The 27,300-nt window shown below is 54.2% G+C and overlaps 1 protein-coding gene across 3 annotated transcripts in view; it reads left to right on the top strand.

The window, feature by feature from the left end:
* RPS6KA1 (ribosomal protein S6 kinase A1) overlaps positions 1-27,092 on the top strand; it is a 32,897-nt gene extending 5,805 nt beyond the window's left edge. Inside the window, exons 2-22 of one of the 3 annotated variants that reach the window (XM_081055053.1) lie at positions 470-514; positions 8,650-8,766; positions 9,032-9,113; positions 10,851-10,931; positions 11,097-11,176; positions 12,217-12,323; positions 13,076-13,113; positions 13,454-13,596; positions 13,997-14,067; positions 14,360-14,448; positions 15,457-15,521; positions 15,778-15,880; positions 17,319-17,449; positions 18,590-18,715; positions 18,929-19,018; positions 19,409-19,567; positions 23,981-24,142; positions 24,319-24,395; positions 24,666-24,783; positions 25,678-25,815; positions 26,136-27,092. In XM_081055053.1, coding sequence (XP_080911179.1) covers positions 470-514; positions 8,650-8,766; positions 9,032-9,113; positions 10,851-10,931; positions 11,097-11,176; positions 12,217-12,323; positions 13,076-13,113; positions 13,454-13,596; positions 13,997-14,067; positions 14,360-14,448; positions 15,457-15,521; positions 15,778-15,880; positions 17,319-17,449; positions 18,590-18,715; positions 18,929-19,018; positions 19,409-19,567; positions 23,981-24,142; positions 24,319-24,395; positions 24,666-24,783; positions 25,678-25,815; positions 26,136-26,258 — 2,145 coding nt within the window. In that variant the 3' untranslated portion in view covers positions 26,259-27,092. Of the gene's footprint in view, positions 1-469; positions 515-5,779; positions 5,972-7,617; positions 7,801-8,649; positions 8,767-9,031; positions 9,114-10,850; positions 10,932-11,096; positions 11,177-12,216; positions 12,324-13,075; positions 13,114-13,453; positions 13,597-13,996; positions 14,068-14,359; positions 14,449-15,456; positions 15,522-15,777; positions 15,881-17,318; positions 17,450-18,589; positions 18,716-18,928; positions 19,019-19,408; positions 19,568-23,980; positions 24,143-24,318; positions 24,396-24,665; positions 24,784-25,677; positions 25,816-26,135 lie in introns of those variants that run through there. The other 2 variants (XM_081055054.1, XM_081055052.1) reach the window with 2 other exon arrangements.
* Positions 27,093-27,300: the final 208 nt, after the last annotated feature.

The raw sequence follows: 27,300 nt of genomic DNA, 5'->3' as shown, positions 1-27,300 counted from the left end.
GACTTTCCCAGACTTTGTTTCTTTCCACCCTTACAACAACTCTGGGAGATGGCTGTGACTACTGCCATGTAACAGATCAGGAAACTGAGGCTGCTTGCAATTGATTAGTTGTCACAAAGTTACACAGTTTGTCTCTGGCAGAGCTGGGAGCCACACATGCCCTTTCTTTCTTATTGGGAGGAGGAGACATTTGAGCTAAGTCTTCAAAGATGAGATGTTTGCCAGCCAGAGAGCCAAGGGAGGGAGTGTCGGGAAATGCTCTGCCTGGGTTTTGAGGGGCTGTTGCTTGATACCTGTGCCCTCCCTGTGAAAGTGGAGGTGGGAGACCCACCCAGAACTCCTGCCCCCGCCTCTGTAGCCTCCCTGGCTATTGGGAGTAGCTGAGGGCAGGGGGCCGCATGGGGCCTGTTTGCTCTTTTCCACGCTGGTGCATTCAGAAAATGTGCCCTGATTTTCTTCTCTTTTCCAGAATGGACAGGCCTCACGGGAAGAAGCTGGACTTCAGCCCTCGAAGGTGAGGACCAGGGATAGCACCCTTGGCCAGGGACTGTGTGGGGGGCATGGTTTGCATGGCCATAGAGGAAGAAGGAGGCCTGCCCTCGTCCTATCTGGGTGTGAAGGATCCTGGCTGGCCTCTTGCCCCTTTCCCTGCTCAGCCTTCCTTCTCCTCGAGGCAACCCTATGCATTGCTCCAACCTTCCTGTTTCGTCGGTGAGGGAACTGCGGCCCAGACAGGGTCAGCAGAAGAATTCAGGCTAGAATTCTGGTTACCCATTACCCAAGCTAGGACACTTCCTCAGTGTATTTACTCATGGTGGCTGGGCCCACTGCAAGGAATGAGCCGAAGGGGTGATGGGAGAGGCTCAGGTCAGCGGGGCCTGAAGAGGGCCTGGAATCATCTGGGAACGAGGCTCCAGAGGGAACCTGGTAGCCAGTTAAGTCTCACCAGGGCCCAGTGTACACAGGCCATTTCTCAGGGTTCCCACCTCCTAGCGCTAGACTGTTCCTCACCCCTGCTTTCTCTGCTTCCCCTGGGCTCCCCCCTTTTGCCCCTAAGCCATTGGTGCTGGTTTGGTGTGTTGACAAAAGTGCCTAGGGCTGGATGACAGTTTTGTAACCTTCGGTGTGTCCTTTGTGCCCCTGGGCCTAGGCTTTCTCATCTCTGTGTTGGCAAAGACCACACCAATTCTGTAAGGCCACATTGCTGCTGGCTGTGGAGGGGCTTTGGAAGCCACTGAGGCATGACAGAGCGTGGGTGCTGGACGCAAAGCAGACCTGGGTTCAAGTCCTGGTTGCACCCTCACCACTTGACCAGAAGCTCTTCTCCCTTCTGAGTCTCAGTTTCGTTATCTGTAAATTGGGGGTGATAGTGCCTACCTCCCAGGAGTGACGTGAGGGATGAATGAGGTCGGAAGTGCCTGGCATGCAGTGACTTCAGCACCACAGCGTTACTGCCTCAGTCTTGCTCAGCTCCCTTTCCTACTAGTGGCCACACCCATAAGCACGACCTTTGAGATAGACTTCAGGACTGGTCCCGATGTTTGCCTTGACTCAGCCTCCTAAGATAAGGTTGCTGAGCTGCCTGGGGTGGGGCTGGGTGAGAGAAGTGGGCTCCTACTTCCTCTTCTCTTGGTTACTATGGCAACCTTGGGCCGCCAGAGGCCAGGCAAATGGTGTGGACTGGACCCCTTGGTTTGTCTCAGCCCCATATCTGGAGAATTTTCTCCCACAAAGTAGCTGCCACTAGTTGCCTAGTAACAAAATGAAGAGGCTGTGGGTCCCCAGTGAAGAACCTGGCTGTCCGCATCTTGGAGCTGAGGTTCTGGGGGTTGCAGAGGAGCTTACAGCTTTGGGCGAGATGGGGGTGAATGCAGCTTTTCTCCTCAAGAGCTAGAGAGGCCAGCTGGGAGAAGGCAAGAGCTTACCCAGTCAGGTAACCTACATTTGATCCCAAGCCTATGACTCCTGCTCTACAGCAGAAGACGTGGGGTCAAGGAGACAAAGGTTAGAGATGGGTGGTGTAGGGACAGCCTCGAATGCCACATTAAGGAAGAGAAAGATCTTAACTCACACCTGGCACCATACCAGGAGCTTTCTGTTTCGTTCTCACAACACCCCTGGAGGTAGAAATTGTTACTATCCCCGTTTTATAGATGAGAACATTGAGGCCCTAGGTCACATAGCTGGTGGGCATATAGCTTGACCACAGAGCCCACACTCCTCCCAACCCAGGGAACACTCATTGCTGAAGAGGAGGAATATTGGGTCCCTGTGACCCTAAGTTCCATCATTCCTAGGCACCTGCTCATCCATCTCTCTGTTGTCCCAGAAGCTTACGGTGAGCCACTTCCGGGCTCAGCACGCCAGGAGGCGCTCAGCCTGTGGTTGGGACCTCATCACTGTGCAGTGGGATGAGCTGGCTTGTTTATCTTTTGCTTCATCAAACTTTCACTGCATCTTGCTGTGGCACTGGGGGACCTGAAAATGAAGTCAACACCCTTGCCCTCATGGAGCTCCCAGTCTTAGGGAGCGGGTGCAGACAGGAGAGCTATATGGTGGGTACTGTGATGGGGACAAGTATGTCTGTCGGCCCACAGAGTCTCCATTCTGTGCCAGGCCCCATAGTGGGCAGAGAAATACACCACCTTCCAGGTGCCCACATTTCTCTTGGCGTGATGAGGTGAGCATGTCCTGGGGAACCCAGCCATTGGCATCTGAGCTCAGGGCTGAGTGTGGACCAGATGGACGGTCACTGCTGCATGTGGCAGAGGAGGAGACTTGGGGTGGGCTATGGGGCACCAGCCACCTTCCCTATAGAGCTGGAATTTGGCTGGGCCCTGACAGCAGGGTTTGGGCATCTGGAGAGAGAAGTAAGCCTTCCAGCGGGAGAAGAGGTGGGAAGAGGACTGGGGGAGCATGCGTTCTGAGTTCAGGATCCTGCTCCTCTTTCCTGTTTGCCTTATAACCTTGGGCAAGTGGTTGCTCCTCTAAGGCTCAGATGCTTTTCCTCAGGGAGAACAGAGTCCATCCCTCAGGGACGCCCGGAGGAGGAGGGCATAGGATGGGTGTAAATTAAAGACCTAACCTAACAAGGTCGGAGGCACAATGTTGGTATTGAACGCTTGTTTATTTACTTCAAGCAGAAAGGGGGATTTGGGGTTTAGCTGCCATAGTGTGTACAGCAGTCTAGAGCGAGAGCTCCCTGAATCTTTTCAGCACCCCAGGTGCACCTGGTGTCCTTAGGCATACTGGAGCTCCATTCACCCTCCCTTCCTGGGGGTGGACTGGGCACCCCAGCTTCCCCCCCCAATCTCCGGAGCTGGACCCCTTTGAAGCGCCTGCAGGTCTATTTTGAGAGCCGAGTGTCTCTCCCCTCCCCTCCTCTCTTCCTGTTTATGAAACCCTGATCCCTCCCGGATCCCTTTTGCTCCCCTGGCTGGAGCACAGGCAGGATGTGACTGGATTTCAGGGAGCCTTGGGAGCCTCAGGTGTTGGGGAGAACTTCCCTTGGACTGGCCAGGGCGGGCTCGCCCATCCTCCCAGCACCTGGGACCCTGTGGCTGGGCTCTATCCTTCTGCCTGCCCAGAGGTGACACTGCAGCAGTAAGACCTGCCATCTCATCCAGGGGGATGTTCCGTTTACAAGGCCCCTTTGCCTCTGTGGCCCATTTTGCTTCTAGAAACAACCTTGTTGAGAGTCGAACATCTCATTTTAACCTCTGTTTTAAAGAGGAAGAAACTGAGGCTCAGACAGAGAAAGAGTTTTCCCGGGAACACTCAGCTAGTGAGTGAACAGTGCTTAACTTCCCAGCCTGCACTCCTGGCCTCAGCCTCTTGTTCATGCTGGTCTCTGCATGAAGTGCCTTTTCTCTCCTTTCTGCCTGGCCAACTCCTATTCCTCTTTAGGGTCCAGTTGTACTGCCCCCTCTCTGGAAGGTTCTTGGACCTCACCCCAGGCAGATGGTTACTGCCCCTGGGCACCCACAGCACCTGACTGCAGCTCTCCCTGGATAGTTGTGTTTTGTTTTCCTGTATTTATTTTCTGGATCTACCTGAGGTCAACACCAGCGTTAGCCTTAACACGGGCGCTCCCAGTGTCTGGCTCCTGGCCTGGGGACAGAGCGCGGGAACAGTTGCTACGAGTGATATCCAAAGGGGAGGCCAGCTGGCCAGCCTTGCAGGGAGGGCAGTAATGAAATGGTAACAAGTATAGGCTTTGGAAGCACACACAGTTTGGTTTTGTTCTTAGCTCTCCCCCTTTCTAGCCATGTGGACTTGGACAAGTCATTTTCTCTCTGAGCCTAGTTTCCTCATCTCTGAAATGGGATAACAGTACCTCCCTTGGAGCTAAGACAGGGCCTGGCAGAATCCACATCAGCAAAGGTTGAAGGAAAGAACATCCTGGTGCAATAAATGCTCAATCGGTCGGGGTTGGAGGCACAATTCTCGTCACTCCATGCCAGTCCTGACCTAGTGCCTGAGGCCAGCTCCCCATCAAGGATGTCTGGGAACTGTGGACCCCTCTTCCCCGGCTCAGAGGCATGCTGGGAGATACGTCTGGGGACAGATGTCTGGGGACATCTGTCTCACCAGAGTGGGCAGTGCCTGAGAGGCCCTGCAGATGCTGTCAGCTGGGGAAGAAGCTGTTGGTGTCCATTAGGGCCAGGGATTGGCAGGTGGGCTTGCAGTGCAGCTAGTGTAGGGAGGCCCGGGGTCGGGGGGACCCTCGGGACCAAGGATCAGGTTAGGGGGCTCTGGGCTTCTCTTGCAGCTGCCTTGTGGAAGGAAGTACATAAGAGGAAGTATCTTTAGAGAGGAATGGGGCAGGGACCAGGGGATGTGGTCTGGTGCCTGTCCTCCCCTCCTGCTTCCCAGAGGCCCCCCAGGCCCTGCACATACCCTTCAGTGAAGGCAGTTCTGAGACTGTTTCCTTCCTGTTGCCCCTTCCTGTACTCTGCTAGCCACAGGGTCTTCCTTTGATTCTCAGGGTCTCAAGGGTGGGAGGGCCCGCTGGCACGGGACCAGAGAGTTTTAGGGCTCCCAGGGCTGTCCCCGTCTCCACACCCCTGCCTGAAGCAGTGGGGGTGCAATGGGAAGCCTCAGTCTAAGGAGGCATCTTTCACAAGCCTGGCAGGCCACCATCACCCTGTTACTAGAGGCCCTGCGAGGCCTGGAAGGGGAAGTCCGTGTGTACGTGGGGGCGTGTTTCCACACAGGGGATGTCTGTGGAAATCGTTTCCGATCATCGGCCTGTGTGTGTTTGTGTGCGTATCAGTTCCTGTGGGTGTACTGGTGTGAGTGACGCGACGAGGCCACGTAGAAGGGGGCTGGGCCTGGTCAACCCCTGACCCAGGCTACCTGCTGCTCCGCTGAGACCTCTGTAGGTCCTTGCCAGGGCTTTCTGCCCATCCCAGGGCACTGGACTGTCAGGCTCTTCAGGGCAGGGCTGGTATGGTGGTGCCTGTTCTGTGGGCTGCCATTTTGGGTGGGCCCAGCCGTGGGGAGGTCACTGCGCGGGGGAAGGAGAGTCTGTGCTCTGGGCTGGGGCAGTCAGAGCCCAGGGGCTTGCCGCCTTCTGCCCTCATTCTCTTACGGGGATGTTGCAGCTGCTGGACGCCGACTATGTGAGCCCCTCATCACCTCGTGCCGCTGTGTTCTAGTCTCCCCTTGCTTGGGGTCAGAGGGTACGAGGAGGGGTGTATCCCTGGTTCCACCCCCTGCAGGCATGGGCTTGGGGTCTACCATGTCCCCTCCTCAGCAGGGAAGCCTGTCCCATCTTCTGTCCCTCCTCTCTGCAGAGGGGGAAGTGAGAAGGAGGGGGTCAGGGTCCCTGCCTTCTGGACCAGGAAGGCTGAAAAAGCAGAAGTGAGGGACTAACGGGGCCCTCTGGCCACCGGCTTGAGTCCCCACCATGCAGAGCCCGGCAGATCTCCCCAGGGTCGGGAGAGACCCACTCCCCTGTCCCAGAAAGGTGAGCAGAGGGTTCCCTGCCTCCACTGGTGTCTGTCATCATGACTCTGGGCAAGGGATAGGTTTGGGGGTGACTCTTTCCCCTGGGGTTTCTGGGTGACTGGCTCTGTCTCCAGGGAGTATTCTCAGCCAGAGACAGACAGGTGGAGGCTCAGACCTCAGAGTTTGGGGACAGGGGTTGCTGTGTGGCCTTGGCCCACCACAGCTCCTCTCTGAGCCAGGCTTTCTGCCTGTCCCCCCTGGGGTTACACTCAGGAGCCTGATCAGCGTGCAGCTTTTAGTGGCTGCAGCTTTTTGTGGCTTTTCAGGGTCCCCTGAGGATGTGTCTGTGTCTGGGAGGGTCGATATCTAGAATGAGAAGTCCCCGGACTGACACTAGTACCAAGGGAGGGGGCGGGCTTGGAAGGGCTGGACATGGCTCTGGCTGACTTACCTACCCACCTTTCCTGGCACTTGAGGCCTGCAAATCGCAGGTCAAGCAACAGCCAGGGGAAGGACTTGGGTTCAAGCTGGCTCTGCCCCCAGTGCACTTTCAGCCTGGGTGAGTCACTGTCCTCTGGACCTCAATTTCCTGTTCCCGAAATGGGCACAACTGCTTTTGAGATATTTGGATGAGAGTCAAAGCCATCAGATTGCACTCAGATATCCCGCTTGGCCTCCTCTCTTAGTCCAGGGCCCCCCTTCAGGAGCTGGCATGGGAAGAACATTCCAAAGAAATGGAAGACCTCAGAGATGGGTCTGCCACGAATACTGGGCTGTTCTCCCAAGTGCTGAGCGTTTACAGGCGACATGCCCTCACCTCTTTCCTCACCCCCAGGCAGACCACCTCTGCCTTTGAGTCCGGGGTCCGACTGGGTGCCCAGGTGTCTTTCCTGCCTATGTGTCTGTCTGCTTGGGCCTCACTGACTGGCGGTCTCTGTTTGCTGCCCACCTGCCTCTGGCTCCTGTCGGGCTCCTGTTCAGTCTCTACTTGATGAGTGTCTGTCTTCACCTGTTGGGTACATGTCACGTGTTAGGTGTCTGTTGGTTCGTGTCCCCTTATGTCTCTGCCTGTTGAGTATGTGTCCCCATCTGTCTCTACCTGTTGGATGCAAGCCCCCATCTGCCTCTGCCTGTTGGGTCCCCATCTGTCTCTGGCTGTCGGGTACATGTCCCCTTCTGTCTTAGCCTGTTGGAGATGTGTTCCCGTTTGCCTCAGCATGTTGGGTATGAGTCTCTGTCCACCTCTGCCTGTCAGGTGTGAGTCCCCTCCTGCCTCTGCTTGTGGGTACCTGTCCCCATCTGTCTCTGCCCGTTGGATATGTGTCCTTCCTACCTCTGCCTGTTGGGTATGTGTACACGCCTTCCTCTGCCTGTTGGATGCCCACCTTCATCTGTCTTTATCCGCTGGGGGCCTGTCTCTGCCTGTGGGGTGCCTATCTGCTCTTCAGCAGCTGGGTTGGCATGGGGCTTTCCTTTTGCAGGCCCACAGGGGATGCAGAGGGCAGCCTTCAGGCCATGGGGACGGGGGAAGAGAAAGGAAAGGAACGTGGTGAGGGTGTAGGCTTGGAGCGAGGAAACCACAGGCCCTGCGTGATTGGTGGCCCGGGCCCAGCCCCCGCCCTCACTCTGCACATCCGCCTCGGGCCCGGCCACCTCCGAGGCAGCCCCGGACGCTGCCTGCTCCTGCCATGGTGCCTTGGTCCTGCCAGGCGGATGGAGCAGGATCCCAAGCCGCCCCGTCTGCGGCTCTGGGCCCTGCTCCCCTGGCTGCCCAGGAAGCAGCGGCCCAGGATCAGCCAGACTGCTCTGCCTGCCCCTGGCCCTGGCTCTGGCCCCAGGCGGGACTCGGTGAGTGTGCCCGGATGAGCTGGCCTGCCTGTGGCCCTTGGAGCAGGTGCCTGGGCAGCCAGTGTGGCCTCAGCTGTCTTTGGGCTCTCCTAGCCCAGGCCTGGCCCTGCTGGACGACTGGACCCTGCCCAGACTTGCTTCCTGGGGGAGTGAGGAGGCACTCAGGGCTCCAGAGTAGTAACACTGACAGACTGGAGGGAGGGCAGAGGGCGAGGGGTCCTAGGACAACTAGGACCTGAAGAGCGGCGTTTAGTAGACTTGTGTGAAGGAACTTTCAGAGGGTGGGGAACGGAGTCTGGCCTTAGCTCCTGCCTGCCCCAGACTGGCACTTACTGGGCTGGGGGGAGTCTCAGGTGCCTATGGGTCCCTACGCATCTCAGCTCTGTCCTTCTGGCCAAAGGGATCCCGTCGTTCATCCTGCCCAGGAACAAAAACCCAGCTCTGCCTCCCTGGTGTGAGAATAAACCCTACTTCCTATTGTGGCAAAACCAAAACTTTACAGCAGGGGGAGGGGAGGACCAGGGGCAGATCTGTGGGCCTCAGCCAGAGCCTGCAGTTGCCTCAGCTTGGCCAGCCTGGCCATGCTTGGACATCCCTTTGGGCGTGACCAGGCCGAAGCATCAGGAGCAATAGGAGCAGAGACACCTTGGTAGTTTGACTCCCCTGCCCCGGCCTTTGAGGCCCTTTGGTTTTGATGAACCTGGAGGCTGGCCTTGTCGGGGCAGCTGTCTGGTTGGGCCTGCAGGGCCCCGTCTGCTGAGGTCTGGTGTGAGTGGACTTGGATGGGGGACATGCCCTATGCTGGCCTGGATGGAGCCCACCGTGCCCCCTACTCTGTTCCTCCATCAGGATGAGGGTGTCCTTAAGGAGATCTCCATCACGCACCATGTGAAGGCTGGCTCTGAGAAGGCTGATCCATCCCATTTCGAGCTGCTCAAGGTTCTGGGCCAGGGATCCTTTGGCAAAGTAAGTCCTGATCCCACAGTTGGGAGGGAAACAGTGGTCATACCAGAGGTGGGGTGAGGGTTCACCGTGGGGCTCAAAGTATCAGAGGGCAAGGGTTGATGGGGCTCAAGGCAGGACAGGAGTTCACCTTGGTACCCAGGGAGGGCAAGAGGTCAAGGTGGGACTTAGGGAAGTTAGAGGTCAGCTTGGGACCTGGAGGGTGGGAGCTGACGGGCTCAGTCCCCTCCCCAGCTTCTCCTCTGCTTTTCCCTTGCTGCCTTCTCAGGTCTTCCTGGTGCGGAAGGTTACCCGGCCTGACAGTGGGCACCTGTATGCCATGAAGGTACTAAAGAAGGCAACGCTTAAAGGTGAGTAGAGGGCACCTCCTCATGCAGAGCCCAGGCTCGGCACAGGATCAAGGGAGACAGACCAGCTCTCCAGGGCCTTACGTCTGATGGAGGAAGGAGCTCAGTCTCCAGGAGTGCCTGGTCTGAAGGTGGAGACACTGGCCTGTTCTCAGCTGTCCCTTACTACCCACCACCCCTCCTTACGATCAAGACAGGGTCCAGTCAGAAGAAAAGATTTCCAGGGTTAACTGCCCCCCGCGCCCACCCCCACCCCCAAGCCAAGTGCCAATATGTAGTCTGGAAGGAGGTAGGGGGTGGGGGGTGCAGTGTGTTTGTGTTGGAGTCCTTCAGACATCAGGTTTCAGGCTGGTTGGGCAGAGGCCTCTCTTAGCAGAGTTGCTTCACAATGTTACAGGAGTCGGAGGGAGACCTCGGAGTGGAGAAGGGTGTGAGCAAAGAGGCGGGGAGCCCAGGGAGACGGTTGGGTGGGTAGGAGAGGTAGTTGAGTCGGGTCCATGGAGATGGATGGCAGAGAGGTTTGGAGGGAGCCCGAGTCCAGGCCTAGAATTCCAGGACTTCCAAAGGGCGTGAAGGTGATTGGGAGTAGCCTTTGTGCTGGGCAGTGACTCCAACCAGCCTGGGAACCAGAGTGGCCACTGACCAGGTTGGGGTGAGGTGGGGGGAATTGGAAGTGTTGGCCTTGGGGACATTAGGAGTCATGTGGCCCATGAAGGGACATCTGTGGGGTGATGTAGCTTTGGTGCCCCAAAGCCAGCCTGGTAGGGGTAGGAGTCGTTCCCCAGCAGGGACAGTGGGAGCCACGGGGGAAGAGAAAGATGAAAAGACTTGGTCCCTGCTTTGAAGGGCTCCCGTGGGGCTGGAGAGCCAAGGCAGACCTTGCAGGGCCTTGCAGTTGGCACTGTGACTGGGGAGCCCAGGGAAGGTGGGTGCCTCCTAGTCGGGTCGGCTCACATAAGGAGCAACCATTTGAGCTGTGTCTTGAAGGATGAGTTGGGAGTTCTCCAGAGGAAGGGTACCCCAGGAAGGGGGAATTGTTTGCCTTAGCAAAAGTGTAAGGGCAGTTTGAAAATGTAAGGTGTAGTTGGGAAACAGTGACTGGAATGGTTAACTCCAGTATGGTCCCTGCCATGTCTGGTGAAGGAAACAAAAACGTTAAACTAGCATGTAAAAGGTGCTCCGAAGGGGAAAGCACAGCACTGTAGGAAAGAGCATCCTGACTCAGTGTGGCAGGTTAAAGAAGACTTCCTGGAGGAGGTGAGGCCTAAACTGAGTCAAAGAAGAACTTGCCGATATCAAATTGCCTGAGGACTTTTATTCTTTAAAAATGTGTGTGCGCGGGGGCGGGGAGGGGGTGCCTACTCAGACCCATGAATCTGAATTTGAGACCCAGGGAATCTGCCTTTCTAACTAGCTCTCCAAGTGACTGTTCTCACCAGCCCCCAGACTGGAATTGGAGAGTTTTATGGCAGATGGAGAAAAGACTGGTGAAAGCATCGCAGGGGAGCCCCAGAGGCAAAGGCTGAGAGTACACAGAGAAATGGGTTGCGCAGACTGGCTGGATTGAATGGCCCTCGATGGGGCATGGTGGGAGATGGGGCTAGAGGGATGGGCAGGGCAGCAAGGGTTCAGCCCTGGGCACTGCCATGAAATGTGTGGAACAAGTGGAAAAGAGAGTCCTTCTTAGCCAGGGCCTGCAGGTGGCTAGACTCCTCATGACCGCCTTTCTCCTCTGACCAGTACGTGACCGTGTTCGGACCAAGATGGAGAGAGACATCCTGGCTGACGTAAACCACCCATTTGTGGTAAAGCTGCACTATGGTGAGACCACAGACCCTACCTGAGTTCCCACCCTACCTGCCAGCCTTTGCCCGTGCCTGTGGGTTGCTGCCTTCCCAGTATGTTGCCCACCTTCCATGTGACAGGCGAAGGGAGCTGAGGACAGGGCCCAGCTGGCTCCACCATTGCCTTTTCCCCTCTCCCCAGCCTTCCAGACCGAGGGCAAGCTCTACCTTATTCTGGACTTCCTGCGTGGTGGGGACCTCTTCACACGGCTCTCTAAAGAGGTGAGCTGGCACCCCGGGATGGAGCTGGAGGGGACAGTGAGGCCTCCCATCACAGGGCTTCAGTGAAGGACATGTCCAGTGTGGCCTGGATATGGGACCACCCAGGCCTGCCTAGCAGTCCCTGACCCAGGACCCCATCCTGGGGCTGAGCCCACACGCTGAGAGTTTCCCCCAGCGTATGTCAGAGTGGATCAGGCTCTGGGTCAGATGCCACTGTGATGACGTTGCTAAGCGTGGCTGTCACCTCTCCACCTCCATTCTTCTCGGGCTGCCCTGGGCAGGGCCGTGAGGACCTGGAGAGCCCGAGTCCTCCCAGAAAGCTAGACACTTGAACGTCATTTCCCACGTGTTAACCAAAAGGCTCTTGAACTGACAAAAGGATTTGAGCCAGTTACAAAAATGAGACCATCGATACAATTCAAACAGAAGAAGAGAAGCAATTTTTAAAAAAACTTTTAAAATGTTATTTTAATGTTTGAATAGGTAGTACATTTACATGATCGAAAAGAATAATATTCATTGAGAAGTCTTCCTCCCACCCCAGCCCCCGTGACCCCCACATGCATAAACATTTTTGTTGGTTTCTTGTTTAAGCTTCCCAGGTTTCTTTGGAAATACAAGCCATTCTGACATTTGCTCTGAATCCTGACCCCCACTTTCTTAGGCACAAAGTACTAGTTCTGCGGTACTGTTCTGTACCTTGCTTTTTTCAGGACAGTGTATTTTGCGATTGATCCATATTAGCACATAGGGAAACTTCTGGTAGTTTCTGGCTGCATAGCGGTCCATCATGTGGGGAGAGGCGGTTATTCCCATCTTCTACTGCTCAATCCTTGGGCTATTTCCAGCCTTTTGCTGTTTCCAAGCAATGCCACAGTGAGTGACTTGTATATTAGTCACTTCACCCTTAAACCCCTTTGTAAAGAGTAGGGTGGACCCTCGGGGTCTCTAAGGGTCCTCCCCAGAGTGGACTCTCAGGACCCCCAGTTCCTGAGGAAGAGGCGAGCCCAGCTGAAGGAAGCCCCTCCCGCCTGTCGCAGGTTATGTTCACGGAGGAGGATGTGAAGTTTTACCTGGCCGAGCTGGCTCTGGGGCTGGACCACCTGCACAGCCTTGGCATTATTTACAGAGACCTCAAGCCTGAGAAGTGAGTAAAGCCCCAGCCCAGCCTTCCTAGGGAGTGCAGAGGCAGAGCCTGTGGCCTCTTCTAGGACCAGGCCGCCCTGCCACGGGCGGGTGTAACTCTCCTCAAGAAAATCCCCCTCCCTCGGGCTGCCCCGTGAATGGGTGGGTGCAGTGGACTGCTGGTGGCAGCAGGCTCACCTTGGGGGGCTGCCTCATCACTAGTACTGCCATTACCAAAGGCCAGGCACCTCCATACAGGTGCATTGCCTACCTTTTCTGCTAGTCCATTGTGCCATCTGGGATGCCACCATTCAACGTCATTCCTTGATATGGCCTCTCTAGAATTTTTCTTAACATCTAAGTACCCCCAAATGGTAACTAGGAAGCCAGGGGCAGGTGCTAAGGTGGAATGAGATCTAGCTTTAGAGTTAGGCAGACCTGAATTCAAGTCCTGTCTCCACCACTTCAAATCTTGTCTCCACTAGCTCTATGACCACGGGGAGTTCCTTACCCTCCCTGAGCCTTAGTTTCCTCCATTATTAAAATGGGGCCATAATAATACCTACCTTACACAGTTGTTTCAAGGATTAACAAAAACGGTAGGCAGCATACCTGCATGGCACTGCCACCACCCCGCTCCACCTCCCATTCATCAGATGGAAATGGGTGGCTCACCTGGTCTGGGCTAGACCAACCCCCACCACTTGGTGGTGTGTACAGAACCCACCAAGGAGCCACAGCCGAGGGGCCCTAACTCCCCTCTCTCCATTACAGCATCCTTCTGGATGAGGAGGGCCACATCAAACTCACTGGTGAGTGGAGAGCACCTGCGCTCCCTGCCCTCAGGGAGGCAGGACAGGTTCTGGATGGGCCTGGGCTGAATGCTAAGGGACCCGTTCTTCCTGAGAAGCTGTGCCAGGCACGTGGAAGTGATCAGAAGCCCAGGCCCCAGACTTGGAATGGCCTAGATTTGAATCCCAGCTCTGTACTGTAACCTTGTACAAGTCACGGAGCCTCTCTGGGCCTTAGCTTCTTCCTGAAAATTCTGGGAGTCATGCCCTCAGGCTTCTGGGCGGGGTTTGGGTGTCTCGGGGGTGGCGGCAAGGAGGGGGGCATTCCTGAAGATGTGTTCTCTTGCCTTCCTTGCTGCAGACTTTGGCCTGAGCAAGGAAGCCATTGACCACGAGAAGAAGGCCTATTCCTTCTGTGGGACTGTGGAATACATGGCCCCTGAGGTCGTCAACCGCCAGGGCCACACCCACAGTGCAGATTGGTGGTCCTATGGGGTGCTGATGGTGAGTGCCCAGACAGGTAAAATATCCAGCCCAAGCCTCGGGCCTCAGTTTCCCCTTCTGTGTAGTCAGAGGGTTGATGGTCTCTAAGGCTCTCCTGTCCTCTCGTAGCCAAGCTGCCTCACCCTCCACCCAGTTGTAGTTTCCTTCCTTGGAAGGATTCCAGGCTTGGCCCCACTTGGGGTGCCCCAGTCTGGGATTGGGTCTCTCCCCAGCTTTGGGCCCCTAGTACTGCTCCTGGTGTTCTGATTCACAGAGGGGAGAGGGACAGACACAATTCTTGATCCAGGTGAACCTCCAACAGCCCAGTAAGAATCTTGGGAATGTTGCTGAGTGGCCTGGGAGTTGGTGGGGGCCTTGGGAGACGGAGACCAGAGCCTGAATAGACCCTTGTCATCTGCAGTTTGAGATGTTGACGGGCTCCCTGCCCTTCCAGGGGAAGGACCGGAAGGAGACCATGACACTGATTTTGAAGTAAGCACCGGCACCTTCCTGCCACCCCAGGGTCACTTCGTGCCTGGCCCCAGACCTCCCTCTGATTCCCCCATTAATGAGACACTCCTGGGTGAAGCATTATGCTTTCCAGGGCCCCCTTTCATCCAGCAGGGCCTGTGGGAGGGGAGTCCCAGAAGTCTTTGGGAGCCGAGTTAGTGGACGGCTTGTCTGGACTGAGCTGGAAACTAGACCTGGACAGAACAGAAGCGGGAGGGGAGACGGGGCCTCTGGGGTGGGGCTCAGCCCTGATGAGACCCGGGGGCTATTTCAGGGCGAAGCTAGGCATGCCCCAGTTTCTGAGCACGGAAGCCCAGAGCCTCCTCCGGGCCCTGTTCAAGCGGAATCCTGCCAACCGGCTCGGTAAGCAGCCCTAGCTCAGGGGAGGGGAGCGGGGTACAGCTGCAACCTAGGCCATGGGGCCACATCTGGGACTGAAAGGGACTGTTGTCCTTTGTGTGGGCAGACAATGCCGCTGGCCACCCTGCTTTCTGGCTCCATGTGTGGTGTTTGGGGCAGGGGGGTGACCTGTGTGTAGGGGAAAGGCAGGAACTGAGTCATCCTCACTCTCCCTGGGGACAAAGACAGAGGCCCCCACACAGCTCCTCCTCCAAGGCTGCTGGCACAAGAGGAAAAGCATGAGCTCAGGCGTCAGAAGGCTCAGGTCCCAATCCTGGGCCTGTGTCAGGTCCCCACTGCCCGGCACACAGTAGTCTGTCCATAAATATTTGTTGAACGAATGAATGCCATTTATGAGCCAAGTGACCCAAGATGGCTGCCTTTACTTCTCAGAGGCCCAGGTCCTCGTCTCCATAGGAGATGATGATCTCAAGCTCTGTTGATAAAATGAAGTCACATGAACATGTCTGGTGTGTAGTAGCTGCTCAGTATTGTCTTGGCTCCTTGACTACTGAGTTCACCTGGACCGTGACCGGCTTTGAAAGGTCCAGTCTACTTCCCTGGGTTGAATGGAGTATAAGCTTGTCTGGTGGCTGACAAGGGTAGTGGGACAAAAGCGACAGGGATGAGGCCTGAGGCGGGAGGGAATTGGGGGCCCTCTGGAGATCTCAGAACAAGTCTAGCCTCCGTCTTTGCTGTGTGGTCTTAGACAAGTTGCGTAACTTCTCTGGGCCTTCCTTCTCCCATCAGTACATTGGAGCTTCTTCATAAGAGGCCCCAGAAAGTGGAAAATGCTGAGTGGGCCTTGGGGTGATGCTGGGTGAATTAGGGGTAGGGGGAGCCCATCCTCCTCATGCTCCCAGTGGACTGCTTGCTCCAGCCACTGGGCCTAGACCAGAGAGGGGACATAGTGGGCCGCGGTGTCTGGGAGTTGGACCATCCAAGGCAGACCCCTCATCTGGGCTCTTTCAGGCTCCGGCCCTGACGGGGCAGAGGAAATCAAGCGGCATGTCTTCTACTCCACCATTGACTGGAATGTGAGTGTGTCTGTCCACCCCTGCGCCCCCAGTAGGGCTTCAGCTGTGGTGGGAGGGAGCTTCTACTGGCGAGGGCCTCAGCTGTGGAGCAAAGGGTGACAGCATGGCCTCGGGGGCAAGGGCTGGCCTCCCAAGGGCAAGCAGTTATGCCTCTGTCTGCAGAGCTTGCCCTGCAGGCCTATCGCCTCCTCCTGCTTGGGGCTCCTGGTGGCTGTGGGGTTGCTGTGGTGACCGGAATGCCCACCCCACCTTTCAGAAGCTGTACCGTCGTGAAATCAAGCCACCCTTCAAGCCGGCCGTGGCACAACCCGATGACACCTTCTACTTTGACACTGAGTTCACATCCCGTACACCTAAGGGTGTGTCCCTTTTCTGGTTTGGGCTGGTAGAGGAGGGAAGCAGGGAGTTGGGGCACCTTGGGACGCAGGCATGGTCAGGACTCTGGCAGGCCCAGGTGTGTGGGCAGACAGGCGGGTGGGTCTCTGACTCTTTGTCCCCATTTAATTCTGCCTGACTCTCCCACTCTAGGGTTCTATGGGCTCTTTGTGTCTCAGTGAGGGAGTGGGGCTGAGTGGGTGGTGAAGGCCACAATAGAAGAGTCAGGACCCCTGCTCCAGGCAGCTTCCAGCCCACGGGGAAGACCAGACACAGGCTCACACTCACGTCAGGGCTAAAGAATCTGACCCAGCAAAACTCGAGGTGGAGATAGTCTGGCAGAGCAGAGGTGACAGTGCCTCCAGGTCAGGGGCAAGTGTGGGAATCTGCTTTGGCTACTCAGACTGCCAGGCCTCAGTGTACTCATCTGGAATATGGGCTCAGTCCCTGGGCGTATTGCAAGAAGCCAAGGAGGTGACTTCTGGGAGGGAGCTTGGTAAATCCTAACATTTTGGCCAGATACAGGGGATGGTGTTCTGGAAGGCCTCCTGAGGGGCAGGTTTTAGCAGAAGGGGTGCTTTTCTCACTGTGGCTTGCACATCTTTGGTGACAGGGAGCTTAGCACTTCTCCGAGCAGTTTGTCCCATCTTCATTTATCTGACAAATATGTACCAGGTCCCTACTGTGAGTCAGCCATGGGAGGATTGAAGGTAAACAAGATAGACCCAGGTCCTACCTTCATATGGCTCAGGCTTAGAGGGGAGAGACACGAAAACAGCCACTGGGCAGCCTGACAAGTGCAGTTTAATAGGGGTGAGGGCTGAAGGAGCCGCCTTAGGCAAGGCTTCTCGGAGGAAAGTGGGTGAGCTGAGCCTCAGGACAGACGAGGAGCCAGTTGTCCACTGAGGGGGTACAGCACGTGCAGTGGTCTCCTTTAAGGGTCTGAGAAGTCCGACCTGGCTGAGCTGCAGAGTGGGGAGCCAGGAGGCTAAGATCAAAGGACCTCAGTTGCCAAGCTGAGGAGTTGGGCTTTCTCCTGAGGGCAGAGGGGTGCATTTGAAGGGTACAGTTGGGTTAGATATGTGGTTGGAAGCATCCCTCTGGCTGCTGTGCAGAAAATGGACCTAAAGGGGCAGACCTGAGGCAGGGAGGATGGGAGGAGGCATCCGGGAAGGGATGAAATGTCTTGGCCCGGGCCGGATGTAGGATGTGGGGGTCTTTTATCTTTGCATGGCAGGACTAGGCTGGTCTAAACACACATGAGCACGTGGACTAGCTAAGGCCTGGGGTGAGGAGTCCTGCCCAAGCTCCCACCACAGCCAGCTGTTGAGGCAGGCCTGGAAACCCAAGGTCCCCCTTCTCTGGGCTGCCTCGGCGTCCAGGGCACCTCCTCAGGCTCACATCCTCCTCTTACCCCTGCAGACTCCCCAGGCATCCCCCCTAGCGCTGGCGCCCATCAGCTGTTCCGTGGCTTCAGCTTCGTGGCAACCGGCCTAATGGAGGATGACGGCAAACCTCGGGCCACACAGGCACCACTGCACTCAGTAGTACAGGTGAGGGGGGCAGGGACTGCTGCCCAGTTGTCCTTTCCTACCTAGAAGCCATAGAACGGCTGAGAACACAGACTCTGGAGTTGGACAGGCCTGGGTTCAAACCCTGTGTAGCCCGTGGGGCCTCCAAACTTCCTGGGGCCTCAGTTACCCCATTTGTAAAACAGGGATGACAATGTGAGTATAAATTTCCCAGCACAGCCAGGGCCATTATAGAGCCTGGATAAGTGCAAGGAGGTGCCCCGTGGGGAACCGGGAAGTAGCTGTCAGGTCCTAACAGGAATAGGTGGCAGGAATCTCGTGTCTCCTCACATTGACCTCTGTTTGCACTTTCCCAGCCCCATGGAAAATTTAGAATTGAGAGGCAAGAATTTAGGCTCTAAAGCTCATTGCCTGGGTTCAAAACTCCCATGGTGAGGGACTTTGAGACACTTACCCTCCCGGTACCTCAGTTTTCTCATGTGTAAATGGGGGTGATGATAGAAACTTTCTCCGTAGGGTTTTTATGAGGATCACATAAGTTAATATGTGTAAAGCTAATGTAACTATGTAATTTATTATCCAACTGGGACATCTTGGTCCAGGTCAAATGTTAAGCCAGACGGGATGTGAGGACAACAGGCATAAATCAGGGCTGTCCACGGGATGCGGGGTGACCTTATGGGAAGTTCTTAGAATAGTGCGTGCCATACACTAAGCACCATAGAAGCCTTTGCTATTGTCAATATCTCAGCACCTTGAGACCCCTCATGATGGGGCTCTGACACCCAGAAAGGGGAGGAGGCAACTTGTCCGAGGCCACAGTAAGTGGCAGAGCTGGGACCCAGCTCAGGGCTCCTGTGTCCCTCTCAGGCCTGCCTGGGCTTCTCAGAGCCACACACCTCTCGATGTGTGCGACCCTTTGCCTGCCCCCTCCACCACCCTCTGACCACAGAGAGGCAGCCAGTGAGTGTGCTATCATCTAGTGAAAAACTGAGGTCCAGAGAAGGGCAGATTCTTGCCTGAGGCCACACGGCCAACATTCTACCCAGGCCTCTTGGCTCTTGCCTGCTGCCATCTCCACTGAGCCAAGGTTTGGGGTGCTGGGGGGCTACCCCTGCATTCTAGAGTGAAGGTTCAGCCCCACTTCTTGGTCTCCTGCAGCAACTCCATGGGAAGAACCTGGTTTTTAGTGATGGCTACGTGGTAAAGGAGACGATTGGTGTGGGCTCCTACTCTGTGTGCAAGCGCTGCGTCCACAAGGCCACCAACATGGAGTATGCTGTCAAGGTGGGCCTCCGACCGTGTCTTGGTCCTGGCTGCTGGGCTGGGGGGAGGCCAATGTAGCCTTGGCCCTTTGGTGGGGGAAGGTTGGTGCCTGAGCCTCTGGATAGGTGAAAGGTGTGCGGCTGATCCCACAGGCTCTGAAGGGTGGGCTCCGGGCCAGGGAGGGACTCGGGATACTGTCCCCCTGACACCGCCATATGCACCCCCTTTCCTCAGGTCATCGACAAGAGCAAGCGGGATCCCTCGGAAGAGATTGAGATTCTTTTGCGGTACGGGCAGCACCCCAACATCATCACTCTGAAAGATGTGAGTGAGGGTCCTGGAGCCTGGAGTGGGGACAAACACTCAACTCTAGGATTGCTCTCAGGCTGCCATTCCTTTGACTTCTGATCCTCCTCTGCTCATGGGAAGGGTAGGACCCTTGGTGCCTCCGGTCTGGCTGCACCCCAGGAGCCCCCCAGTTCAGACTTCGGCATTCTCTGAGAGCTTTCCTGCCAATCAGGGGACCAGAGCCAGCATCCTCCTGTGCAGGGAGGACAGGGACCCAGACAGGCGAAGGCCCTGCCAGGGCCACTGACTCACAAAGCAGAACACATGCCCTCGGCTCATGTCATTCTTTCCTGTCTTGGTGAGCTGGTGACCAAGGGGCCCAGCCTGGCATTGAGTGGAGGGGCCTGATGGTAAGGTCTCCTGCAGGTGTACGATGATGGCAAACACGTGTATCTGGTGACAGAGCTGATGCGGGGTGGGGAGCTGCTGGACAAGATCCTACGGCAGAAATTCTTCTCGGAGCGGGAGGCCAGCTTCGTCCTGCACACCATCAGCAAGACTGTGGAGTATCTGCACTCCCAGGGGGTAAATCGGGTAGGGGGCACCGAAGGGGGGGTCAGACCATCAGCAGAGTGCATGAGCCATGGACTGGCCCAGACAGCGGCAGTCTTCAAACCAGACAGAGGGGAGACCAGGGACGGGTGGTGGGTGAGTGGATGGATTGAAGGAAGGGAGGGAGAGAAAGATGAGGCCAAATTGTGAACAGGAACATTTATTCAGTTCCTACTATGTGCTGGGCACCATCCTTCCTTTCTCCTTCCTTCCCTCCCTTCCTTCCTTTTTTGTTGTTGCCAAAGTATTTTTCCCAACTTTTTATTGAGGAAAAAGTTCAAACCTATAGAAAAGTTAAAAGAATAGTATAATGAAAACCATTTCCTTTCTAGATTCACCAAATCTTAACAATCTGCTACATTTACTTTATCACTCTTTGTCTCTCTCTTTCTTTATCTCTCTTTGTCTTTTTCTGTCTCTTTCTCTTTCTATATATAAATATATATTTTTATAGGTGCATTTGAAAGGAAGTTGCAAAGTTTATGGCACTTGACCCATAAATACTTATAATTAAAGTATTTCAAAGCATATCTCAGACCTCACATCATCTTAGTTGTATACCTATAATTAAAAAAAAGGCATGTGTTTTCTTTCATAACAACTAACAAAATTAACAGTTACTTATTTTCACACAGCACCCAGTCAACAGACATATTTCGCCTATTGTCCTTGCAAAAACATCATTTTGTGGTTGGTTTATTGGAATGACAGTCTCTGCCAGGCTCACACCTTTCATTCACTTGTTATATCCCATAAGTCTCTTTTCTGAAACAGAAAATTTACACATAGTAGATCTCAAGCATTCAATGCGATGAGTTTTGTTAAATGTGGACATCCATGTGACTTCCACAGTAAAACCCTTTTATGCCACTGACTTGTTGAAGAGATAGGTTCTGTAGAATGTGTCTGCTTGCTTCCTCATGGCGTCATTTTAATTCTTTATTGCGTGGGTTTCCTATAAACTTCAAGTGCTCTAAAATCTTATTATAGATTCAGCTTCAACTTCCTTTTGGGAGAGAGGAGTTAAAAACACTTCATGGAAGGTACATTTAACTTCATAGGGTATCACATTCATGAATGCAGTGTCACGTTGCCATAAATGTCAGGTGGTAACAGTCTAGGAGGGGTGAAGGGGTGGCAGGCAGTGAGTGGGCCTGATGGTGTATTGTAAAGATCCTCACCAACCTTTCACAAAATGGTTTCATCCTTTCAGGATCTCTGCCTGAATCAATTATTTCATTGGGGTTTGCAAAAATGGCAATGTTTGATTCTAATTTATTACAGGGGGTTCTTTTGTAAAAAAGAACTTTACCTCATAACCAGAGCTTCAGTTTGGTTACCACATGTACTGTTATGGTCATGTTTGAAGTGGTTTTGGTTTTTGAAATGGCCAGTGCAAGCAGACTAATATTTAAACACCTCAGGTCAGACAGTAAATGTGTTTCCTTTTCCTGTTTTGTTCTCAGGTGAATACTAGTTAAAGTTACCCCCCAGAAGGTTTAGAAGACAGAGCCAAAGCAGTCAGTTTCCAGTGGGTCAAAACAAGGCAGGACTTTCTAGAGTGGGAGCTGCTTCCAAAAGTAGTGAGCCCCTCCGCTAGCCCTAAGTACAGACAACCTCTTGGTGAGGGTGTTATTGGGAGAAAATTGTCTCTTTCCCTAAGCCAGGAGTCTATGGGTCTCCAAAGCTTCTGGCCTTTTCCAAATACCGGAGGCAGATGATGAAGAAATGGGAAGCTCTTGCTGAATCCAAATAGGGAGGGAGCTTCTCTGAGCTGAGTACGCATTGGCAATATCTGTGGTCTAGAAGCTGGTAATTCCTTAGGAGCTGAGGGAGGGGAAGGAGATGACAAGGGGCAGGGTCCCCTGGGACCGCCTATATCTTTTTATCAAAGTATCACGTAAACACGAATCGTAACATACAAGTCAATACATTTTCAAAAAATGAATATACCCATGTAACCAACACCTAGACCAAGACACAAAGTATTTCCATTTCCCCCAAATCTCCTTGTGCCGGTTCCAGTTCAGCCCTCTCCCCAAAGATAACCATTCTAAGCTAACTTCTAGTAGCTTCGATTAGTTTTGCCTGGCTGAATTTTATACAAACATGCCCTTTTATGTCTGACTTCTGTCACTCAACATTCTGAGATTCACCCACATTGTTGTGTTGGCTGCAGTTCACTTGTTCTTGATGTTGTGTAGTTTCCACTGTATGAACAGACCATAATTAAATTGTCCCTTCTACTGTTAATAGACTGTGGGTTGTTACCAATGTTTGACTATGACAGATAATGCTGCCGCGACATTGTAGGACTTGCTTTCGGTGAGCATACACGTACGTTTTTACATTCTGTGTATACCTAGCAGTGGAATTGCTGCAATATAGTGTATGTGTATGTTCATCTTTAATAGATGTTGCCAAACAGTTTTCTAAAGTTTTACCAATTTACACTCTCACCAGAAGCGTGTGAGAGTTCTGGTACTCGCCAACACTTGGTATTTTCCCTCTTTTTAATCATAGACATTCTATGGACATTCTATGGAGTGGTGTCTCTCTGTGGTTTTAATTTGCATTTCCTGATGACTAATGAACTTGAGTGCCTCTTTGTGTTTGTTGCCATTTGGACAGCCTGTTTCATTAAATGCCTGTTCAAGTCTAGTCCATCTTTAGAAATTGGATTTTTCATCATATTTTGCAGGAGTTCTTTGTTTACTACGTGGAGCCCCTTTAAGTCTCTAGCTTCCCTCATGTTGTTTCTATAAGGGCCCAGTGTGCCGGGGACAGCCTGTTTGAGAACTCAACAGAGTCACACTTTAGCTTCTCTGTTGAACAGATGATTTACATAGAAGGGCGTCATCTTCCTTTTTTTCCCGGCTGGTCACAGGCACCTAAATGCACGTCGTTCGATGATGCTGATGAGAACAGAGATGTTGTTGCTGCTAAGACAGCTGGCCCTGCGTGGCAGCGCTGTCCACAGGCCAGAGTTCTAAGCACTTCCTTACATTTGCTTAAGGCCTCATAGTCAGTGTCATGCATCCATTCATTCAACAGGTATTTATTGAATACCGACTATGTGCTAGGAACTTTCTAAATGCTGGGATACAGCAGGGAGCAAAACACTCGTGGAGCTTACATTCCAGTAGGCAGAGTCAGAAAACAATTAAGTAAATATGATGTCAAATAGTGGTAAATGCGGTGGGTGAGAGGAAGGCGGTGGGAAGGGAACTAAGGAGCACTGCTCAGTGATTGCTATTTTACATTGAATGATCCCGCCTCACTGACAAGATTTGAGCTGAAACCTAAAAGAAGCAGAGAATGCACCAGGCAGAGGTCTGAGGGAAGAATGTTCCAGAAAGAGGGAACAGCAAGTACAAACGCCTGGAGGCAGGAGTGTTCTTGGCATGTGGAAGGAAGAGCAGAGAGGCTGCTGGGGCTAGAAGACCAGCATGCAAGAGATGTGGGGAGGGGTAGGGGAGAGATCAGGTGGGGCCACATACCCTGTTTCCCCGAAAATAAGACCTCGCCAGACCATCAGCTGTAATGCATCTTTTGGAGCAAAAATTAATATAAGAGCCGGTCTTATTTTAATATAAGACCAGATATAATATAATATACCAGGTATAATATAATATACCAGGTATAATATACCAGGTATAATATAATAATATACTATAATACAGGTCTTATATTAATTTTTGCTCCAAAAGACGCATCAGAGCTGATGGTCCGGCTAGGTCTTATTTTCGGGGAAACATAGTAGGCCATTACAAGGACTTTTCCTCATAAGAGAGGAAGCCTTGGAGGCTTTTGAGCTGGGATGATATGATCTGACTTAATTTAACAGGATTGTTCTGGCTGCTGCGTTTAGAACAGACTGTAGGAGGCGAGGGAAAAGCAAGGAGACCGGTTAGAAGGTAGTTGCCACCCTCCAGGAGTGGGATGGGATCAGAGTGCTGCCACTGGAGGGGCTGAGAAGTGATGGGGCTTGGGATATGTTTTAATGGTAGAGCCCACAGAGCTTGCTGATGAATTGGTTGAGGAATAGGAGAAAACAAGGGGAATTGAGAATGCCTCTTAAGATTGTGACCCAAGCAGTTGGAATGCTGGAGTTGCCCTTAGGTAAGATTGTGTGATGAACAGATTTGAGGGGAGAAATGAGGAGTTAAGTGTGGTTAGAGCTGCCCCGTAGATGCTGACATCGAGATTTCAAGTTGGCAGTACCGTTTCAGCCCCTTCCCCTCCTTTCAGATTCTGGGTCCTTCTGTCCCTCTCCGTCTCTCTGAGCCCATCTTCCTAACTCTCGATCCATGGCAGTAGACCTGGGCCATAGCAGCCTGCCCGCAGGTTGTGCGCAGGGCACTGATCCCAGCCCTCTGCCTGCAGGTTGTGCATAGGGACCTCAAGCCCAGCAACATCCTGTATGTGGACGAGTCCGGGAACCCCGAGTGCCTGCGCATCTGCGACTTTGGCTTTGCCAAGCAGCTGCGGGCTGAGAACGGGCTCCTCATGACACCTTGCTACACCGCCAACTTTGTGGCGCCTGAGGTGAGTGGTTCACCTCCTCAGCCGTGAGTGAGAACTTGCAGTCTGCGTGGCTTTGGCCCAGATACTAAGGGAGCATTCACGCGTGGCTCCGACCCTTGTCCTACCCTTCAGGCAAGCCTGTGGGGCCACTTGCGGCTGGCCCTCAGGTCATGCTCCCCTGCCTGCCTTCCTGCCAGGTGCTGAAGCGCCAGGGCTATGACGAAGGCTGTGACATCTGGAGCCTGGGCATTCTGCTCTACACCATGCTGGCGGGGTGAGTAGCCCATTGGCTGGACCCCCTCCCAGCACCCCCGCGCCTTTAGCCCTATACACAGACTGGGGTGGTGCTTGTCTGATGGGAGACTCAGCCCTGCCTCAGGAAGGTCTGAATAGGGACATGGCCCTGCCTTTGGGAGTGGCACCTTGAAAGATGCCGCTCTCAGGAGCACCCAGCCTGAAGGGGGAGACATAGACCCCCCACCCCACCCCTAGCCCCAGGATGGAGGCCAGAGGCTATACCCAGACTGGGTGGACTTTTCTACAGATACACTCCATTTGCCAACGGACCCAGTGACACACCAGAGGAAATCCTGACCCGGATTGGCAGCGGGAAGTTCACCCTCAGCGGGGGGAATTGGAACACAGTTTCAGAGACAGCCAAGGTGAGGCTGCTAGGCCAGGACCCAGCTCGTTTGGGGGTGGGGAGGCAGAGTCCCATCCCAGGGCTTTTCAGCAGGTCACAAACAGGTGACCTGAAGCCTCGTTTCTCCAAATGGAAGATTTCCCAGGCAGCCTCCCCACTCCCACGTTGTTTGGACAACTTGGTGATCATTCACGCCCTTCCCGTTTCTGGGCTCTGCGGGGGACAGAGGCTGTAATCACAGCCCCTGCCTTGGGGAAACTTAGTGTGGGGGGAGCTACAGGCTTGCACACAAGGAACAGAGATGCCAGGCAACACGGAGAGGTGGGTCCTGCTGGCCAGGGTACAGGCAGTGGGGGTACACACAAAAGCTACTGACCATGCTGACCGCACAGAGGCCTTCTCAGAAGAGGGAACATTTGAGCTTTGAGTATTGCAAGGTTCCAGTTATTTATGGGAACCTCTGTGCCAGTCACCGGGTTGAGCCCTTAATGAACAGTACCACCTCCCATCAGCCTTATGAGGCAGGTACTGTTGTTATGCCTATTTCTCAGTGGGGAAACTCAGGCTCAAAGAGTTGAAGTAACTTGCTCAGGACACTCAGTTGATGAGCAGAAGAGTCAAGTTTTGAACCTGAATCTGCCCAATTCCAAACTTATATTCTTCCCACCTTCCTGCATGGCTTCTAGAAGGTGAAAGGGAAAGAAAAGAATATTTCAGGAGGAAGTCCCAAAGAAGGGCCTGTGCTCAGGGGGGCCCTGGAGCAGTGTGGGGAATGGGTCGCAGGGGCTACTGCAAGGGTTCAGGCAAGAGATGGTGAGAGGTGGTTGCCGTGCTCATTCCCCATCAGTGGGACACAGCGGTCTGCTCCCCTGCTGGCCCCTCACACCAACCCCCTTGCCTGCTGTGCCCCTAGGACCTGGTATCCAAGATGCTGCACGTGGACCCCCACCAGCGCCTTACAGCTAAGCAGGTCCTGCAGCACCCGTGGATCACCCAGAAAGACAAGCTTCCCCAGAGCCAGCTATCCCACCAGGACCTACAACTTGTGAAGGTATGGCCACAAGTTGGGGTCCTAAACTAAGATTCCATGGGCAAGGACTGGGGTGGCAGAGCCAGGAGATGCCATGTCTGTCTGTCCTCAGGGAGCCCCGGTCTAACATGCAGAGGTGTCAACAGTAAATTCACAGGCCCCCAGTCCTCTGGGGAACACAGCCGCTGCCCTCTGAAGCCTCCAGAATGTTGTAGGAGGCAGAAGTAATAACCCTGAAGAACCACCAGGGCTGGGTTGTGGAACACTGGGAGAAACACATGTTCCCCCCTCCTGCCTGTATCTGCCACCATCGTGAACTGACCTCCCCGCTTCTCTCCCAGGGAGCCATGGCAGCTACATACTCTGCACTCAACAGCTCCAAGCCCACCCCTCAGCTGAAGCCCATCGAGTCATCCGTCTTGGCCCAGCGGCGGGTGAGGAAGCTGCCTTCCACCACCCTGTGAGGGGCCCGGGCATCTCGGCCGCAGGGCGGTGCTAGCTCAATGCAGGCAGCGTACGTCCCAGAGGGAGCGGGCCTGAGTCACAGGGCCAGAGGAAGCAGAGCCCTGAGGGGCCCAGGAAGCAGCCAGACCCGATCACCCCAGTGAGGGTGTGAGAAGTGCCTTCTTCCCCAAGACAGACTCTTCTCGGTTCAGGCTTCGCTGGTTGAAATCGATTCACTGTACAAACTCTTATATTTTTTAAGGAAAAAAATGACATCAACCACCATGGATTTTTAAAAGATCCATTTGCCTTTCTGGGAGCAGAAATAGCCAGTGCAGCCCCAGGAGGGGCACTGAGTCTCACTAGGACTCTCTGTGGCTGAGACTCCTTAGAGCAGCTTTGGGGTCCTTCCCTGGGGACCCCCACAATTGGCCATCTGTAGCCATCTGCAGCCACCTCCGCGGCAGTCCAGCGTCACCTTCCACAGCCTTTGGCTGTTTAGCAGAACTTGCTGTATCCCTGGTCAAGTCCTTTTCCGTTCTGTTCTGCCGGGGGGTCTGGAACCACTTCCTGCTGGAGGAGAGCACCGAGACCCTGTGGCTCTCAGCTCCAGGCACCAGCACCCACAACTGCCCTGCCAATGGGCCCCCTGCAGTCAGGGTGGGCCGCTCCCGGAGGAGGATCGGAAAGCACTTTTTGGCTGACTTCTGCTGGAGTCTGCCACAGGACGGAGTTCACGGGAGGCCTCTGGGACGGGCCAGGAAGGGCAGGGGCTTTTTTTCATTTCTTTCTCAGCTGGTAACTCAGGGTTCATCTGTCCATGGCCTTTCTAATAAACTTACGATTGAGTTGAAGCGCTCTTGCCTCCACTTTTCATCCCTGAATGTGCCCTCTCTGCTATCAGGTGCTGAGGACTTTGGCAATGACAAGTAGTGGACCAGGGCCAATTAGCCCAGCTGCTTGGAGCTCAGGTTGTTTGGGGAGCACGTGGGAGTCTTGCCGGCCTTGCCCACACATTCCTGCCAGGGGATACCATTATGCTATTGGTAACAGTAAAGGTAT

Source organism: Rhinolophus hipposideros, assembly GCF_964194185.1.
Source record: "Rhinolophus hipposideros genome assembly, chromosome: 8".
NCBI lineage: Eukaryota > Metazoa > Chordata > Mammalia > Chiroptera > Rhinolophidae > Rhinolophus > Rhinolophus hipposideros.
This window is presented reverse-complemented; position numbering and strand designations above follow the sequence as displayed.